Raw genomic sequence first — 18,659 nt, forward strand, 5'->3', positions numbered from 1 at the left:
TTTGTGTTATTATATATGGAAACTTAGAAAATGGGAGATATTGAAGGACCTGTGAAAATACCATAAACCATAAATGCATATGGGCTACATATTTTTCAATTTATTTGCAAGGCTGGCTTAATGACTATGGCATGGTATCAGTGGTTACTCTCATAATGCATTAAATATATAGCTTTAAATGATTTTTACAAGTGAAAACAGAACTCTGTGTTCATTTAGTTCAAATTTTATTGTGGATATAATGAGGAATCAAAGATTGTCCCTGTCCTCAAGGTGCTCATTGTCAAGTAGGGGAACAAACATTACAAGACAAGGGAAAATGCTTGGATGGCAGTACCCAGAGAGCTGTGGGAGCCCTGCAGGGACGGGGGTGGGGGGTGGAGGTGGGCGGGAGGTGAGGGTAGAAATGTCCGGAAGGGACACGGAGGAAGCGGAAGCTATGCCTTGGCTGAAACTTAAAAGCTTCAACGTAGGGAGGGAAGAAGGCCCAATGGAACCCTGTGTGCAGACAGGAGGCAGGAGAGGGTGCGGTGTTTTCAGGGACCATGGTGGTCCCAGGATGAGTATAAGGCAGTAAGAGATGGATACCCTTTGACAGAAAGAAGGAATGAATATTGACCCTATAAATGCTAGTTACTTTACATCATGATTGCCTGTTTACTCAGTTTTTACATTTCTTTAGGAACTATTTGTAATCTTTTTTTCAGTCACCCCTGTGTTACTTACGGAAATATTATCATGCCTGTCACTGATGAAACATATTAGGAAAAGTGAAAACGTATTCATTAAAGTGCTTCCCTTTGAAGGATACTGCAGCTACTGAGAGCTTTGACTATCACTAACACCTTGATGCGCTCTATAAAACAAAGCATTACCCAAGTAGAAGAAAATTATATTATGAATACTTGAAACTTCTATCATTTTCCTATAAGCGACTGACTCATAATTTTCAACAGTTATGCCTTCAAAATCTTTGAGAGGGGTCAAAAACTCATTTTGCAGATGAAGAAACTGAGGCAAACAAAGAGTTCTTCCTGGTCTTAATGTGAGAGACTGGAGTATATCAAGGAGATTGTTGCTTTGGATTGTATCAGAGTTCTTAGTCCCATTTTATACCGATAAGTTTCAGTTTCTTTTGTAAATCCCAAAGTGGGAGGTGTCTTGAGATTTGTTCTTTTACCTACTGGAAATATGTCACATGATCTTCATAAAGTGCTCGAAGTGCACGATGCTGTAAGAAGCTAGAGCAGCAACTATTTCTCTGACTGTTTAGTTTAGAAGAAAGGACTTGCAGCATTGATTATTCATGAAGTACTGATTGTGGAGCTAGTTACATCCTTCAGAAGTCAAGAGTATATGATATGAGCATTTGGATTTTTTTTTAATCACAATTAATCATCTGTCTGAAGTGTCTTCGCTGGATTCTTCTTGTATAAGAAGGACATAGCTTCCCGCATTCCTGCTGATGCACTTGACAGCACTGCCAAAGCAAATAAGACATCGATTAAGGCAATACATAAATAATCTGTATTCCATCTTTTCCCTGGTTACATGGCTTTTAATAAATTATACAAAGAAGGAGGATACTGGTATTTTGAATGTAACAGGCTTGTTATGCATAGCTTTCTGAAAATAAAAAAATCTACACGAGTTCTTCCCTTTCCAGATCCCTAAAATGTCCCACTGTCTTCTCTGCACAGTCCACATAAAATAGTTGTAACTAAAGCTATTACTGAAGTTCACGTTTAATACGTGTAACTGAAGCTAGGATAGAAGACATCAGGAAATAATGAAAACAGCATGTAATTTTAATTTTAAAAATATTGAACAGATTTAAAAAAAAAATCTCAGAAGACCAACTACATTTACACTAGATGCATTATGAAAAGAATAATGACCTTTAATCTCGCTGCACTGATTTTTCCAGTTATAAAAGTTATGTGTGTTCATAACAGAATATTTATAAATATATGAAGAATAAAATTAAAATGACCCATTGTTCCACTTCCCATGTAATGCAGTTCTTATTAAAGTCATTTTTCTTGATACGGATGCACCATCATTTACTTAACCATTTCCTGTCATTAAAATATTTTTTGCCATAATGAACTTCTTTATATATAAAGTTTTGACATTTCTGATCATTTCCTCAGGATAGAATTCTAAATGGGATCACTGGTTCAAATACCATGAATTTTTTTGGGAAACTTTTGATACATGTTCATGAATTGCTTTCCAAAAATGATAATGCCGAATAACACTACTCCCAGCAAAGTATAAGGTTGATGGTCTCATCATGTGCTCACTGGCAAAGCATGGAGTTTTAATTTTGCCAATTCAATAGGTGATAGTCTCCTTTTGAAAAGATACCTAGTAAACATAGCTTTTCATCACAGTTACAGAGGAACTGTAAATACTATTGTAGTCCATCTAACACAGATCTAGGTTATCAGCAACCCACTGAGACAGTATGTACCGAGGTCCTACTCTGAATAAGACGCAGGCCAGCCCTTTAAGGAGTTCACAGCCATGGCAGAGTGTAAAGCCTGTGTGGATAGATTCTGTTCTCCCTCCCTCGCAGCCACAGCCCACAGTGCTTAGGGGAAGGCAGATTCCAGACCCCGTGCCCCACCTTCTACCCATCCCCATCACCCTGCTCTGGGGCAGCCGTGTGAAATGGGCAAGCCCAGCAGAGGCAGGTTAATGAGCTCTTAGCTCAATGCTTGGGCCCCAGAGAATGTGTCAAATATATTTGCTTGTGCGTTTTCACAACCACTTATCTAGTTGGCTTACACTTTTTGTCCATTGAAAGGGAGGGGGAGAATACATATTTCTTGTAAGTTTATGCCTCTGGTCTTTTTATTCTATGTCCTATTCACAAATAGAATTTTGTAGTTTGTATTTAGTTGGATATTTACATTTGAAAAGGAAATCATCAGATAAGCCAACTCTCTGTAAGGGAAAGAGAATTCTTAATATCCAGTGTATGCTATCTGCTCTTGTCATTTACCCAAGAATCTGTATTAAAGTATATCTTCTTAGAGTAATCTTTGACCTTCAGGGGATATTATACTGTAGGAAATCATTGTTTGTATATGTATGTATATACATATTCATAGAATATATGTGTATTGAATATACATATGAATATGTATGTACTGAATACACATATATATTCTTAGACACTAAATTCATCAGTTGTTCATAGTTAAAGATAAGAGGGTAACTTCTCAGAGTCTCTGTCTAACCCAGTGTTTCTTTCTCCTAGTCCTGGTCGGCCACGCCACTGTCTCTTTCTTTCTGAGTCTCCAAAATTATTGACAGATGTCTTCATGTCTAAAAGTTCTTGAGAAAAGTACATTCCGAGGCAAAACTTCAACAGATCTATGTAATTGTACTGGTGAGGTCAGGGAATTCACTCAGTCCATCTATCCTTTGATAAAAGGATAAAAAGTAATGACATACCATAGACTGATGGCTGGAATTAGTAATAAAACAGCGGAGAGCAGAAAGACGAAGCCTTTGTACCAAGCAACGGTGGCTGAATAAATTCCGTTGAAAGTAGAAACTGCAGTGATTCCGCCAAGTGTTTCTAAGAAAGCGAGACAAGCGAACATGGTGCCTGTTTGGGGTCAGGGTGTGGAGGGAGAGAGAGAAAACGCTGAGTTACAAAACAACAAACAAAAATAATGCAGAAAACGGCTACTCAGTGAAAAGTGCAAGCTTGGGGGCACTGCTTGGTGAAGGAAAGCTACTCCCTCAAAATCCCTGAGAAGGCAGTCACCCGTTTTGTGGGTGAAGAAACTGAGCTCAGGAGTTCTCCCTGGACCTGGTGTGAGAGGCGCTGGAATCAGTCCTCCCAGGGTCCGTGCGGCAAAGCTAAAAGGCACTGCAAGCTGAGGCGTGTGCAGTCTGCCGCGTCTCCCGTCCCTGCTACAGCCTAAGACACAGCCCCACCTGCCCCTGAGGTCCACGGTGCCACCTCCCACTCTCAGTCCCTGCGCTAATCTGGGACACACCTGCAGGGGCAGGATGGCTCCCAGCGAGCAACGTCCCACCCACCGGCCCTCGGAAAGGTCAGATCTGGCAAGAGTGACGGGCAAGGTGGGAGAGATAATCTTCTTACCATACATTCTGCAATTTGAATTTGATCTCTTCCTCCAGAGTAACAAAAAGTTCAGTCACACAAGATTCCTGTGTGACTCATCAAGTAACTACATAACTGCCCGGTGCTCTAGTGAAGGTTATGCCACAGTCTGACACTGAGTGATTCTTTACAACGTATTTTTCTGTCTTACCTGCTTACAGCTGGCTCCCCTCTGAGGGGACTCTGCTGTCCTTCCCGCTTGCCACAGGCCAAGTGTGGGAAAGGGCAGGCCCTGGAGCGTTGCTCAAGAAGCCTGAAATGGCTGCATGGTCGGCCCAAGCTCACAATCAGAGAAATGGTCATTTTTCTACCAGTTTTGAGTTCAGTCTGGAATCCAAGACCATACTGACTGAAGAGTGAAACTTCCGAAATACAGCTGGTCATCTTGATGTGCTTTTTTTCCTCTTTGTCAAATTCTGCATCACTACAAATGTGGCTGTCTCAGCTCTCTGTGGCTTCCGTGGCATAAGTTCCTATGTAGTTTCTGCAGACTCTTGTTAAGCCATTGCTTGTTCCCTACTTCGCCGAGTTTACTTTTCCATGATAAATTGTAATATATTTTTCTTACAGACAGTGCAAATCCTATAAATAATTATGTTTGATTGGACTGATAGGAAGGAAAAGGGCAAGCTTGGGGATCACCTTTCATAGCTAGGTTATAGTTTACATGTCTAGACTCTAACTTTCCCCATGGTCTTGGTCTTTTAGACTGTGTATTGATTTTTATCTATTCAAACTTTCACTCTATTATACATATTCTCATACATTGCTTCAAAGTCTTCATTGAACAACAGGACACATGTTCATAAAACAAACATGTCTCTGCAGAATGCTGGGTTATCAGAGATGTGTCTTCTTTTGACCAAAATGAAAGTTCTGTCAATGTCAAGGGCACATCTGCTTTTTTCACTGCTGTGTCCCCAGAGCGTAGCTGTGCTGGCACCTGGTAGACATTTAATATAGATTTGTCAAATGAATGAATAAAAGCTTCATTCAAGGGCAATTACCAGTCATCAAGTAGCATATGCACTTACTGCCTCTATGATTTATGACAATACAGGAAGTTAGTTTAATTGGAAAGAAGTTCTCCTAGTTATGTATCTACGTTATTGTTTCATTTTATTTCTGATCCCTTGCTACAGCCGGGGACAAGTGGTATGGTGCTAATCCTATTATGCAGCCGCTTGGGTTCTTTCTTGTTGGGAACTCGGTCAGGCCGTGCTGTGTTCTGACACAAACAACCATCTCATGAAGTACCTCTAGCTTGTTGCTGAACTTCCCTGAGCAGCACAACTTATCATTACTTCATTTCTTTTTATTGCGAAATTATATTCCGTTGGACAGACACACCTCATTTTGTTTATTCATCAGTTCATGGACATTTGCGTTGTTTTTGCTTCTTGACTATTACAGATAATGCTGGCTGTGAACATGTGTGTACAAGATTTTGTGTGGACATATGTTTTCATTTCCCTTCGGTATACACCTAGGAATGGAATTGCTGAGTCATAAGGTACCTCTGTTTAACTTTATGAGGAAGTACCAAACTGTTTTGTAAAATGGCTGCATCATTTTACATTCCCACCAGCAGTGAATGAGGGTTCCAATTTCTCCACATCCTCATCAACACTTCTCATGGTCTGTCTTTTTCATCTTGGCCATCCTAGTGGATCTCATGGTGGTTTTCATTTGCATTTCCCTGATGGCTAATGATGTTGAGCATTTTTTCATGTGTCTGTTGGCCATTTGTACATCTTCTTTGGGGAGATGTCAATTCAAATCCTTTGCCCATTTTTTAATTGGGTTGTCTTTTTATTGCTGAGTTTTAATAGTTTTTATATATTTTGGATACAAGTTCCTTATCAGATGTATGATTTGCAAATATAGTCTCCCATTCAGTGGGCTGTCTTTTCACTTTTTTTTTTAAAATAAATTTATTTATTCATTTTTGGCTGTGTTGGGTCTTCGTTTCTGTGCAAGGGCTTTCTCCAGTTGTGGTGAGCGGGGGCCACTCTTCATCGCGGTGCGCGGCCCTCTCACTGTCGCGGCCTCTCCCGTTGCGGAGCACAGGCTCCAGACGCGCAGGCTCAGTAGTTGTGGCTTACGGGCCTAGCCGCTCCGCGGCATGTGGGATCCTCCCGGACCAGGGCACGAACCCGTGTCCCCTGCATTGGCAGGCAGGTTCCTAACCACTGCGCCACCAGGGAAGCCCCTTCACTTTCTTGATGGTGTCCTTTGAAGCATAAAAGTTTTTAATTTTGATTAAGTCTAATTTATCTATTTTTTTCTTTTTTTGTTGTGCTTTTGGTGTCATATCTAAGAAACCACTGCATAATTCAAGGAAGCAGGTAGGTTTTTACATACTGTAGTTTTTGTATTCCTAAGTGGTTTTCCAATTAATCCTCATCACACAATCTATAAACAGCTGTGTGAATATATAGCTGCATCTTATGAGTGGAAAAGAATCCAGGAATGTATTTTCAACCTTATTGAATTATGCAGTCTTCTCCAGTGTTGACTAAAGTGCCATAAGTACAGTAGCATAATTATGAATTATTCATAAACAATTGATATGAACATTTGCACCAGGCTAAGACATGGAACAAAAGAAAGCTCCAAGGTCTCATAGTATTCGTATGATAAAGGAAAAGGAGATCAACCACATATGCCTAGTATCTAACAAGTACCCAGTTCTAACTAGAGATTTAATTTTTGTTTTCCTTCTGTACTGGTTTTTCTCTGCCCTCCCCTTCAGCTGTTTGATCTTCTGTGCCCTGCTCTGTGCTTGGGAGGCTGACCCCACAGATATTATGACTTGGACTTCCTTGGACTTGGTCAGTGGGGTCCAGGAGGAGAAGGCTGTGCAGTTTCTTCTCTGCTCCCTCCCTCCTTGGGCCATCCTCTCCTCTGTGCTGCCCTTCCCTGAAGTCTCTTGATTGAATCAGCTGAGTGGGATGCTGTTTTTTCTAGGACTCTGACTCAGGCCCAGCTCTAACATTTGTGGGATCCAGCGTAAGAATACAATTAGAGGCCTACAAGTTCTAAGTATTTAAAAGTTATAATTCTGGGAGTTCCCTGGTGGCCTAGTGGTTAGGATTCTGGGCCTTCACTGATGTGGCCTGGGTTCAATCCCTGGTTGGGGAACTGAGATCTTGTAAGACGTGTGGCGCAGCCAAAAAAAAAAAAAAAAGTTATAATTCCGACTAACAGACTGTTAACTAAGATATGTTCTGTCTCCCTACTCTGAGAAAATACCTTCCTAATGATTGGAGGTCAGACACAAACTTAGAATTCTGACGTTTTAGAGTTCCATGTGGAACATGACAGCCCTGGGAGAGCTGGCCCTCACCCCCCAGCCCCCAGCCTGCAGGCTGCAGCCACACACATTATATTCTACCTCTTGTTCTGCTCAGAAAGGGTCACTGACACGTGGGTGTAGACATCCCGCCCTGCAATTCCAAGGTTGGGCCAGACCCTCCTGTAAAGAGTCACCCTTTGGCTACCCCTTTGGTGTATAGGAGAGCACACTGGGGTCACAGTCTACCCTCAGGGGAATGGGTCTGAGGAAGAAGATCATCAAGGCATTCACTGGATATGAGCTGTTCAGCTGGGAGTTATGGGGACCCACGTACCCAGAGTGTAGCCTAGAAGGGGGGAGTGTTGTGGGCTCCCAGGGGGCATATCGCCTGGCCCTGAGGTCTCCTCTCCCCTTGGGGCGGGGCAGCCCCAGAGAAAGCCCTCTAAAGCACCAGGCCCCGGGCAGGGGCTCCCTTGCTTGAATATAAGCTCTTCCTAACACAGACCTTACCAATTCAAAAGGAGTTCTGTGCAGAAAAAGGGTTGTAGAATATCCTGAAGAATCAAAACTGACTGTACACAGATATGAGTTGGTACAGATCATAGACTCATTCTATTCCTTAAGCAAATTAAACTCACCTTGTTCAGTAGAACGAACCACTTTTGATATCATGGACCGTAGAACAGAGAGTGGCACAACAGTGAAAAGGAATGGCAGCCTGACTGTGAGAGGAATAGTTGGAAATTACTGGCTGAATCAGAAAACTAAGGGTCCGTTTTAAAGCTGGAACACTTAATCTCTAAATACTTCATTTTCTATAAGCATCTTAACTCTGCATCTAACGGCTGAATTAATTAATGGTAGAATTCTGTTTAATGAATTAAGATAGACTATAGACAGGTCAGTTTAAGATTACTCTCAAGTTTAAGTTTACTCTTAAATTCTTATTCTAGTGCAGAGAACAAGAGTTCATGGAAGTTACAGGTCCAGATCTACATAATCTGCCACTTGAAATTGATCTGTTTCCCTAGTTTCTAGAGTAACGTCATGTTTATTAGCAGGTTGCGACTGTTAATAAATTTTTTGTTTTCTGTTTTTGCTCTTTCAGACTTGGCATTCTCATCGTTAAAATTCTTTTATTATATTGATCTACTTATTGGTAAATTGGTTCCTTATCTTCTTGCTTGTTCATCTTTGTGACTGAATAATTGCACGAACACAAATTGCCTCTGCTCTTAAATTATGACCCTTAATAGTAGCATTTTTAGTTATATGACAAAATGGTAAGATATTACATTTGCAGACCGCTTTAAAGTTTTCAACATGTTTTCACATATATTAACTTACTTGGCGTTGGCAACTCCAAGGGAAACATGGAGGGAGAACTGGCATTTACTGAACCCTCGGCATTGCGCTAAGTGATTTACAGTTATCTCTTCTAATATTCGTTATAACCCTCTGAATTAGGTACCGCTATGCCCATTTTATAGATGAAAAAACAAGGGCTCAGAGTAGTGCAGTAACTTGCCCAAGGTCACCTAGTGCTGTAGATGGAAATTAAGCCCAATTCTGTTTGGTCACCCTGCTTCCCTGCAAGGTAGCAAGAGGTTAACACTGCCTTTGTAGAAAAAGACTAAATTGGATCTTTCTTGAGGTCCCACTTTAACAGATCCTTTAACCCTTTCAAACACAGTATCTCACTCAAGCCCTAGTTAAGGAAGCAGTCCTATTTGCCAGAAAGTGATTCATCAAAAGCCAATTCATGAAATGACCAATTTGCTGAGAGATCAATTTGCAAAATCTTCTTGAATATATTCAATGAATTTCTTTAATGTATCTTTCGAGTATACTTTACACAGTTGTCTTAAAATTGTAGCCTTCTTAGCATCATTTTAAGAAATATTCAAGTTGGTGAATGCTATTTTGAAGGACTGATTCATAAGAAGAATGTTCCTCAAAACAATTTTTTGGCAAATATGCAAATTTGGAAAATTGTGGTTATTCAACTTTTTTTTTTTCTTTAAAGTCAGTTGGCTTTCAGCTTCTGGCAAACTAGCTTTAAACAAATTACCTTTACTTGAACTAAAATGCATTAAATAGAGAATTTTATATTAAAGTTTCTCACCCAACAGACTAAATTCGTTTTATGTAAACATCAATACACGGTTCTGGGCTCCACTTGTCACTTACCTAAAAACATCATCAATGTTGTTCTGGCAAAAGCAGTCATAGCCATTCCCACCATGGTGGTAAAGATTCCAATGAAGGCCATGTGAATATCGTCCATACAGTAAGAAAAAAGCCATATTCCTAGGAAACTGCTGAAAAAAGAGACACTACCCAAAGCTGATCCATAACCTATTAAAACTTCATCCCAGCAGAGTGGTGAATCCAATTCATAAAGGATAAAAATGGGGGAAATGCCAATTGTCACGAAAAAATAAGTGATCATTGTAAAAAGCAACAAGCAGAGCAAAGATCGTTGCTCACCAGAATTATTTTTAAAAAGCATGTAAGTTCGGTAAAATAAGTTTTTAAAGCCTTCAGTCCATGATACAGAAACGTTCTGAGATGAAGGCTCTTTCACTGAATCCTCAAGAAAGAATAAAATATAAATCAAGTTAACAGTAAGAGCCATAGTAGCAATTGAAAACGACCACACAAAACCTAGTTCTCTAATAAAATAGCCAGAAGACAATCCTGTTAATCCAGTGACAATTCCAAGCAGGAAGTCAATTATAGCTATTCGAATCGTTCTTTGTTTCTTTTCTTTACATTGATCAACTATGTAGGCAAAAGAGGCTCCCAGAAGTGTGGTGTAATTGCCACAAAGTGCACCCAAAAAGGTAGATGCAATCAAAAGCTGGATTGGAAAGGCAAAATAGGAAAGCAAACAGAGCCAAGCACTGTTTGCAAGAGCACCAAAAGAAGACAAAATCAAAGGGAATTTTCGTCCTCCGTGGTCACTATGAGACAGAAGCATGAATGTAGACACGAGACCAGGAATTAACCCACTTATGTCCATCTGCAGATTAAAAAGAGACACTTTTTTCTGAACTTCCTGCAAAGAAATAAAAAGAAGACAAAGTGTTTACAGAGGCTTATACAATACGCCTAAAAATACCCTGGTACATACTTTTTCTTGATACTGCCAGTAGGTCAGGGATGGGGAATCTCTAGTGCATGGGTTTGATATAGCTTAACTCTTCATCCAGTTCACAAAGCAAATATCAAGAGGTGATACAATCATCAATGCTCAGTCACAATATTCAAGTACCACAGTGGAGACATTAATCCATAAAAATAAAAGTGTGTGTATTGGTGTATGTCTGACTTCTATAGAGGATCCACAGAACCCAAGGCCTCGGGGACTGGTCATGTAATGACTTCTCTTTCTTCCGTGAACAGTTAGCACTAAGAGATCATGACCACTGTTCTAAAGCAAGAACGGTACCCTTTCCCATGATGCACCTTTCCTTCTACTCTGAAGGGGAATGAATATCACATGTGAACGTCGTATCTGATAGACCTTTATTTAGATAGAGCTCAGTTGTCCTTTTACGTGTCTCCACAAATACTCCTTTATTTACTAAAAATTAAGATAAAACTCAAAGAGGAGCTTTGTATTGACTAAAGATGGTAGCGTGCCATGAACTAAGGAGTGAGCTGAACTCAACTTGCCTGAGGACCAAAACAACTACGTACACGTGGATTGGCAGATGTAACAATCGTTACACTAGGTATTTGATGGGAAGAACTTGGGGTGATTTAAAAGCATTTTGTTTTCGCCACTTCTCTGTATTTTCCAGACTTTATATTAAAGGATATGTGCCGTTTTTATAACGGGGATTACTAAACTCATTTTAAAAAAGATTTATTCATGTAATATTTAGAAAGCACCCTAAAAACCACAAAAATATCACAAAAATACGATGAACCACAAAACTATCAGATACTGAATTAATGGTTTTTTAAAATAGTGAGCCTATTTTTATTTTTATATATTTATATAATTCAGGCCATTCCATGTTGCCAGGAAATGTTCTGGTCACTCAGACCCAAAACTTCAGTCATCTTTGCTTCTAGCCTTTCCCTTCGTCCATGCCCCCCCCAACACAATCTATCCTGTTCCCCTAAAGTTTCTCACTTTACCTTCTTGATGGTCCCATAGTTGCCACTTGAATGACAACTCCCACTGGTTTTCACCTGGACCACCCTGGCATCTAACTGGTCTCTTCATTCAATTCAGAATATAATGTCAGCCTTACCACTTTGCAGATCACAGACACTACTGCTGGGCACATGTTGCATAGCACCACAGCACACTATCGGCATGTCTCTCACCTGCTGGGAAAGTCCACACTCCTTAGCCTGGTACTTAAGGCCCCCGAGACGTGGCCTGATCTCATCTTCAGCGTTATCCCCACTCACCCTGCAAATACGGTCTGTGTTCCAGGCACAGTCCATAGTCAGCTCCCACTTAGACTTCCCTGAAATTCCCAAACAGGGGTCGTCACTCCTTTTCCTGAACCTTCTCATAGAACAGTTATCATTCCGCAGCTGTACTTTTTTGTGTATTGATTAAGAGCTTGAGCTCTGGAGTCAGAGGAATCTGGATTCAATACAGTCAGTTCTGTACACCACAGTTGAGAGTGGTCTTTAACAGCACACATCAGCTCGTGTCACTCCTCTGTCAAACCCCCAGTGGCTTTCCTTACACTGGGATAAATGCAAACTCCTTGCCACGGCGGGGGGCGACCCCACGTCACGTCGCCTCTGATTCATCTCCCCTTCCTCACTCCTCTCGGCCGACAAGCCGTTCCACAAACCTCCGTGCTACTTGCTGTTCCCTCTGCCTGATCATCGCACAGCTCACTTCCTCAGTTCAAAGCCACTTCCTCAGGAGGGCCTTCCCTGACCATCACTCAATCCAAAGCAACCCCACTAATCCCCACCCAACGCTCCAGCCCCTTATCCTTGTTGTTTTTTTCCTTAGAGACTCACCGGCTCCTTGACAGGAAATTATATTTTATTCGATCTGTGCATTGTGTGACTTCCCTACTACAACCTAAGCTCCCGGGTGGGGTGAAACCTTGTCCTCTTCCCCATAGTATCACCAGCTCCAAGAACAGTGCTTCCAGGGAGGGTAGGTACTCAATAGACAGATTGATTAAATGAACAAACCATCAAGTAAGATAGGCCTCTGTAACTTGCGTGCTATGTGTGATCCTGACCAAATTACTTATCTCTGTAGCTTCTTCATCTGACCAGAGGGAATGTCAACAGTCCCAATCTTGCAGGCTGTCAGGAGACTTAAAATTAAAGTCAATATAAGGTGCTCCACACAGGGCCCTCGTACAGTCAGTGCTGTTTCATTTTTACTAGGTTAGATCTTTTGAGCACATCTTTGTATCTCCTACAGATATAGAAGCCATCAAGTAAATATTTATTGAATAAACAAATAAATGAAACAGTTATCGTTTAATCAACTCCTCAGCAAGATGTTCCAGTTTTGGGTTCCTCCTCCCATTTCCACGCCTCCGCCTAAGTCCTGTCCTCTCCTTTTTTCCTACTGTCATCCCAGCCCAGTCTGTTACACACACTACTTGCCTCATCTGCAACCCATGTTGTCAAATTCAGATCTTAACAAACTCAAAGCATATTTCAACCATAAATCAATGTTGAGACAGAAGAAATTGTGTTTGAACATTATAAACGCTGGAGAATTATAATTATGTGTTATGTGTTATATATAAGGGTAGATGGGAGAAATCAGAGTTAAAAAAAAAAAAGCTATTTCCTATACAAGATTGAACAGAATGACAAGGTGCTGAGACGGGGATAAACTAAGGGAAGGGCGATCAATTTTAAGTCACAATTTCACAGGCTAAAATGCATATATTAATTCCAGTTGAGCAGAAGGTATTCCTTGTCTGCTGGTGACCAGGGATTGTGTTATTAAAAGGTTTATAAATAAATTCCTGAGCAAGAACAACTTCATGATCTGTTGGGTAACCCGAAGTTGTCCCCTCCAGCGGCAGAGTCCCTATCTTGAAAGCCGCCTGAAGAGAATAGGCCACAATGGCCGGGGTAACACTTCAAAACCAATCATTTACAAGGGAAGGAGAGGGCGGTAAGAGGCTTAAAAATTCCTTCCTCCACAAAAGTCAGTAGACATCCCAGAATTCCCTGCTCTCTGCCCTTCGCCAAGAGTTTCCTTCCACAGCCTTGCCACTTTGTTAAGAGGCCTTTTAGAGATTAATCTCATCGCCCAAGAGAAGTATGTAGCTGTACTTATAGTCACAGGGCTCAGAAACCTTGAAGATTTGAGAGATAGGTTAGATCAATATCCATATGAATATGTATGTTATATATACCTTAACCCCAGATGGATTGAAAAATATGACTTTCATCCAAATAGACTTTCAAAATGTTAAATATAAGTGAAATAGCTCCGATTATTCTTATATTTGTACCTTGAAATTCATAATACTATCTTGCATACCAATACGTATGTAAATGTGTATTTGTTATGTGGGAAGGATAAATAAAAATGGTATAACAGAGGTTCAACACATTGTATTCTTACACACAATTGATCTTTTGGGAGAGTGGCAAGAAAAATCTGAGCTGACAAAGAAAATCATTTATTTATTTTATCAGGGGCTGACCCTGTGCTATGACATCTCTTATTTTTAGGGTTACAAGAACAGTCCACAGATCTCTAAATGGAAGCTCACAGAACAGGGAACATTTGTTCTTGGATTTAAAGGGGGCAGAATATTCTCTGAGAAGCTGAGCAGGGACAGGATCCAGGGAAGGGGCCAGAAGGAAGTGTTCCTCTGTCCTAAGGAGCAAGTGGTGAGTGGGTCGCCACGCCCTGTCCCAGTTGTGGGTGGGATGGTTTCTAGTTCCCCAATCTGAGAAGAAGCACCTGTAGCTCTAGCGTGCCGACTGTAAGGCAAGGGATCTAGGGCGGTGTGTTCTCTTGAACATTAATCCAGTGAAACAGCAGTCAATCGATTAAAAAGTTTGGCAGAAATCTTCAAGATGAGACCCCTGCTCTGGGCAGTGGGGGGCTTTCAGCAGCTGGGTTAGGCAGGGAGCGGGGCCAATACTCACCACCTGCACAGCTACAGAGGTCACCAAAGCAGCTGGACCAAGGCCCGTCTCCCGTCACTCTAGAGGGTGAGGACAGCCGACCTTTCCAGACACTCAAGTCCTCTCCTCTGTCCCTCCCACTGCTCCCAGGGGGCTGGTGAAGGAACTCAACAGAATCAAGTGCAGAAACTGAGGAACCTCTGGAACCTTCTTACTCCCTGGAGATTATACACATGTAACAGGAAACATTCTTAAAGGGAGACAAAACCAAGAGGAGAGCCCCTTGTCGGCCCTTCTGTTTTTATGACCTCACTCTAGGCCAGAACCTTGATATCTGCGTGGCTGTTCAGAAATAATCTGTTCTTTTCTCCGTGGGTGCAGGCGACTCAGAGTCCCTTCGACTCTTTTCATCTTCTGACTGGGGAAGCAGCACCACTCTTTTGCCATCACAAAATATTCCCAAGGGGAAGAGTTCAAAGTTTACAAGTGTGGTGGTTTTTCAGGCATTGGTGGCGGGGGGGGGGGGGGGGGCGGACTTTTCCCAATCTGGATGCTGTCTCTCCTTTGCACTTGGACACTGGTAGACTGTTAAAGACCGCCTAAGGGAATGGAGACCGGCGACGTACCTCCTGGGGGAGGAGGCTGGACGTGGGGAAGGAAAGGCTCTGGAGTATCTGGCTGAACATTTTCAGTGTCCTCAGAGCGCAAGTGGGTGCTCTCCACCCCCATGTCCTCACACACGTGCTCCTCAGCACTGGGGGGTCACACTGACTTGAGAACACCGAGTGATGGGTGACAAGTGCCACCCTCACCCCATGACAGACCCTGGCGCCGCGCCCACAGTCTTCAGGGATGGGCCGCTTTCTGGGGTCACTGAAAACGGGGTCATGCCCGTGAAGTGGAAGCGGGTAGGGAGGAAGCGGGCAAGGGAAAGGCAGGACCCACGCTTCACCCCACCCCTGGCCACCAAGTACCATTCCAGCCTGCCCCGTCCCAACTTTCAGGCTTTCCGTGGGGAAGAAGAAAGGAGACAGCCACGGAGGAGATGAGACTGCCCTGACGTTTTCTGAGAGAAAGGAGAAGAGCCAGTGTCACAGAAGAAGAAGGGGGTTTTAAGTAGAAGAGGCAGATTAAAGGTGTCAGGAAGCTTCAAACAGAATGAGAGCTGAATAAAGGCTTTTGGTTTGGGACTTAGGGGTTTTAGGGTGACCCTTAAGAGATCAATGTATGAGGAGTGCAGTATCCTCTTTCCTTTAAAATCCTGTTGCACATTCCCTCTTTAATACATGTTAGGAATACTTTAATTTCTTACCTCCTGGAATGCGAAAATTGGGCTGCTTTTGTTTTTTGCACACTCAGAAACATTGCTATCGGGTGCAATGCTGTAGTTGCCTGTTTCCTCCCATATTCTCCTGTACACATATTGTGTTGTCAGTGGAGCAGTCAAAGTCATAGCAAATACACTAAGGCAAATGGCAGGTTCCACAAATGGAATCTTCATCTTGCTTGGGTAGGTAGCTGAAATTCTATTAAGAAAAGGAGAGAGAGAATCAGTAGCACTCTTATCTGAGAGGCTAGATTTTCAATGATGGGGAAGTTAGAGGAATTTTGTGGAGTAAACAAGCAAACTAGGGAACAGAAAGCAGTAAGCACTTCCTAAGAAGATAACTTTCACTTAGGAACAGAGTACGCAGTAAACCTGAGACTGTCGCACTTAACCATTTTTAAGAGCTGGACCTTTAAGGACTCAACCCGCCCTTGAGATGATTCTTTAAGATAGTCTTAATAAGCTGTCTACCACTTTGGCTACCCAGTGGTCACACTACAACTCCCACACTGAATACTGCCAGCTCGTTTTCATAAGGGAAACAGTGAGGTTGCTCTGGGGACACGACAATTACGTAATTGTTTATTATTGATTTTGCTGCTTGTGAACAGCGGACAGGAAGGGGGCCTTTAAAAAGCAGCTTCCAATCGTAAGGCTTTGTTTATGTTGTTTTAACTCACCCCACGGTCACAGTCTTCCTGCCGAGCTAGGCGCGGGTCTGACCGTTTGCGGGGCCGGAGTCTCGGGGGCTGTCTCCTTTCAGGGGCTGCCCTGCGCCCGCGGTGCCTCCTGGGCAGCCAGCGCGCACGGAGGCTGGGTCTGCGCCGCCGCGCTGGGATGGGAAGGGGAATTGCCGCTGAATTCGACCAGATGCACAGGTCGGGAGACCGCAAGCCCTGATTTTAAAGCAAAACAAGAAAGCGCACTTCCGCGTCCAGAGTGGCAACGGTGACAGTTCACCGCGCAGCCCTCGCTCGGCTCCTGCGTGGCCCTGCGGGCTCCGCCCGGCGAGCTCCCGCGGGGCCCGCGCGCCGGGCAGCTGCTCCCTGAGCCGTCGGCGGGCTGTCGCTGGGTCCGCGGCCCGGCCTGCGCTCGCGGTGACTCAGCCCCGCCAGACGAGCATCGCCTCCGGCCCGGGAGACGGGCCTCGGGGGTGCTGGTCCCCCGCCGCCTGGGCGGTCGCTGTCCTGCTTTCCTGCGACTGGGTCCCTTGCCGGCACCCCCGCGGGGATTGGTCCGCTCCGACGTCGCTCCCGAGCGCCCGCCCCCGGAGGCCCCTGTGGAGCCACCGCAGCTGGCAGCCCCGGGCTCGTGCAAGGACTGTGCGGTTAGAGAGCTTTTCTGGGTCCGAATATCGCTTTTCACGGAAGCACACAGGAGATTTGTTGCAGAAGTAACATTTTGGGATGCAGGCTCCTGTAGCATCCGTGCGGGCCAGGCAAGTGCTCTGAGAAACGCAGAAGAGGGGGACCGGGTAGGGGCGCCCGTGGAGGGTGCGGGAGAGAGAGTGCTCCTGGCAGAGTTAGCCGGGGTCTGGAATGTGGTCGCTGGCTCTTCTTGGTGATGCAACCTTGGGCTAATTATTTCATCTCTGTGAACGTCGTCCATTTCTTTATCTGTCAGGTGGGCATTAACAGCCTTACCGGCTCGTTGCGATGAAACCCTCGAGGTGTGCATGCAGCACATCCCCGGAGCAAAGGAGGGACAGTACATTCCCCCCAGCAAGCCCACTAGGAACACACTTGAAGATGAACGAGCTGGATTTACTACTTCTTGTAACGGGGAGGAATGCATTCACAGGGGACCACGGGATCAAAAGCTGTATTTTCCAGGGCAGAGGTCTCCAGGAGAATTTTGAAATTTTATGTTTTCAGTTTAATGACCTAGAGATTTTAGCGTAAGCATATTCTGAATTGTCTTATAATCAAGTACCGGCACTTGATGTCACCTGTATTTGTATTTCCACTTATGATCACATTGGCTCCAAGTAGAAGTACTTTAGCAATGTCAGAGTAAAGAGAAAAGAGGTGGACTAAATATATGAACGATACACCCAAGCTAAATGAAGACCAAAGGATGTCATATCATGTTCAAAATGTTTTCATAGTATTCCAGTAAAAAGTGTGGGAGAATTGAGTTACCACCTGACGCATGAATAGACATACTGATCTCCAAAGAACCTGTGCTGTACCAGGCAATGCCATATTCAAGTGGCAAAGCCAAAACAGAATATAGTAGCTACTAGATTTTGTTAGTTTCAAGAAGAAAGTGGCTTTTGAGCTTCTGATAAAATCAGCAAAGTAAGATGTGGTGAAAAGATCTTAGTTACACTAAGCAATGACTGCTTAGTAGGTGATTGTCAATACTGTGCTCATAAGAGTTTAATCATACAACTCCAAGCACAAGTTGTTGAAAAAGAATATAATCTGATCATATGACCTTGGTCAATAATATGCCAAAACAGACCTGGATAGGTCTTATCTATCTGAGAAATTCATAACCTAACTTCAACGCTTGTCTTTCTTGACCTCTGTTGCCTTGGATGCCATTGAACAAATTCCTCCTTCTTGAAATATTATCTCCCTTTGGGTTCCATGACACAACCCGATCTTTCTGTTACCCTGAGAGCTCCTTAGTTTCTTCGGTGGGCTTGCTTCTCCAGTGGTACTGTTTCTCAGGTTCCATCCCAGCTCCTCTTCTGCCCTGTCAGTCACACCCACACTAGTGATGAACCACCAATATACCCATCACTCCCAAATCTCAAGCTCACCCAGTTCTCTTGAACT

The 18,659-nt window shown here is 43.2% G+C and overlaps 1 protein-coding gene across 3 annotated transcripts; it reads right to left on the reverse strand.

The window, feature by feature from the left end:
• Positions 1 to 218: 218 nt before the first annotated feature.
• On the reverse strand, positions 219 to 17,039 carry SLC46A3 (solute carrier family 46 member 3). 3 transcript variants are annotated; one of them, XM_068526847.1, is made up of 6 exons: positions 16,554 to 17,039; positions 15,859 to 16,072; positions 9,636 to 10,506; positions 8,084 to 8,167; positions 3,466 to 3,622; positions 219 to 1,480 (listed from the first exon to the last, which is right to left on the reverse strand). In XM_068526847.1, the coding sequence occupies exons 2-6, from the start codon at positions 16,045 to 16,047 to the stop codon at positions 1,396 to 1,398; spliced, it is 1,386 nt and encodes a 461-aa protein (XP_068382948.1). In that variant the 5' UTR covers positions 16,048 to 16,072; positions 16,554 to 17,039; the 3' UTR covers positions 219 to 1,395. The 3 variants fall into 3 exon arrangements, with proteins under 3 accessions (XP_068382948.1, XP_068382949.1, XP_068382950.1); XM_068526848.1 differs by lacking the exon at positions 8,084 to 8,167; XM_068526849.1 differs by lacking the exons at positions 219 to 1,480; positions 3,466 to 3,622 and adding an exon at positions 6,080 to 6,380.
• Positions 17,040 to 18,659: the final 1,620 nt, after the last annotated feature.

This window comes from Eschrichtius robustus, chromosome 18 (assembly GCF_028021215.1).
Source record: "Eschrichtius robustus isolate mEscRob2 chromosome 18, mEscRob2.pri, whole genome shotgun sequence".
Lineage (NCBI taxonomy): Eukaryota > Metazoa > Chordata > Mammalia > Artiodactyla > Eschrichtiidae > Eschrichtius > Eschrichtius robustus.

Excerpts from the sequence above, each read along its gene's own strand:
- SLC46A3 (XM_068526847.1), bottom strand. The coding sequence starts at position 16,047 with ATGAAGATTCCATTTGTGGAACCTGCCATTTGCCTTAGTGTATTTGCT. Across the intron at positions 10,507-15,858 it reads CAATTTTCGCATTCCAGGAG|GAAGTTCAGAAAAAAGTGTC; the intron begins GTAAGAAATTAA and ends ATTTCTTTGCAG. Across the intron at positions 8,168-9,635 it reads AACATTGATGATGTTTTTAG|TCAGGCTGCCATTCCTTTTC; the intron begins GTAAGTGACAAG and ends TTCCTCTCACAG.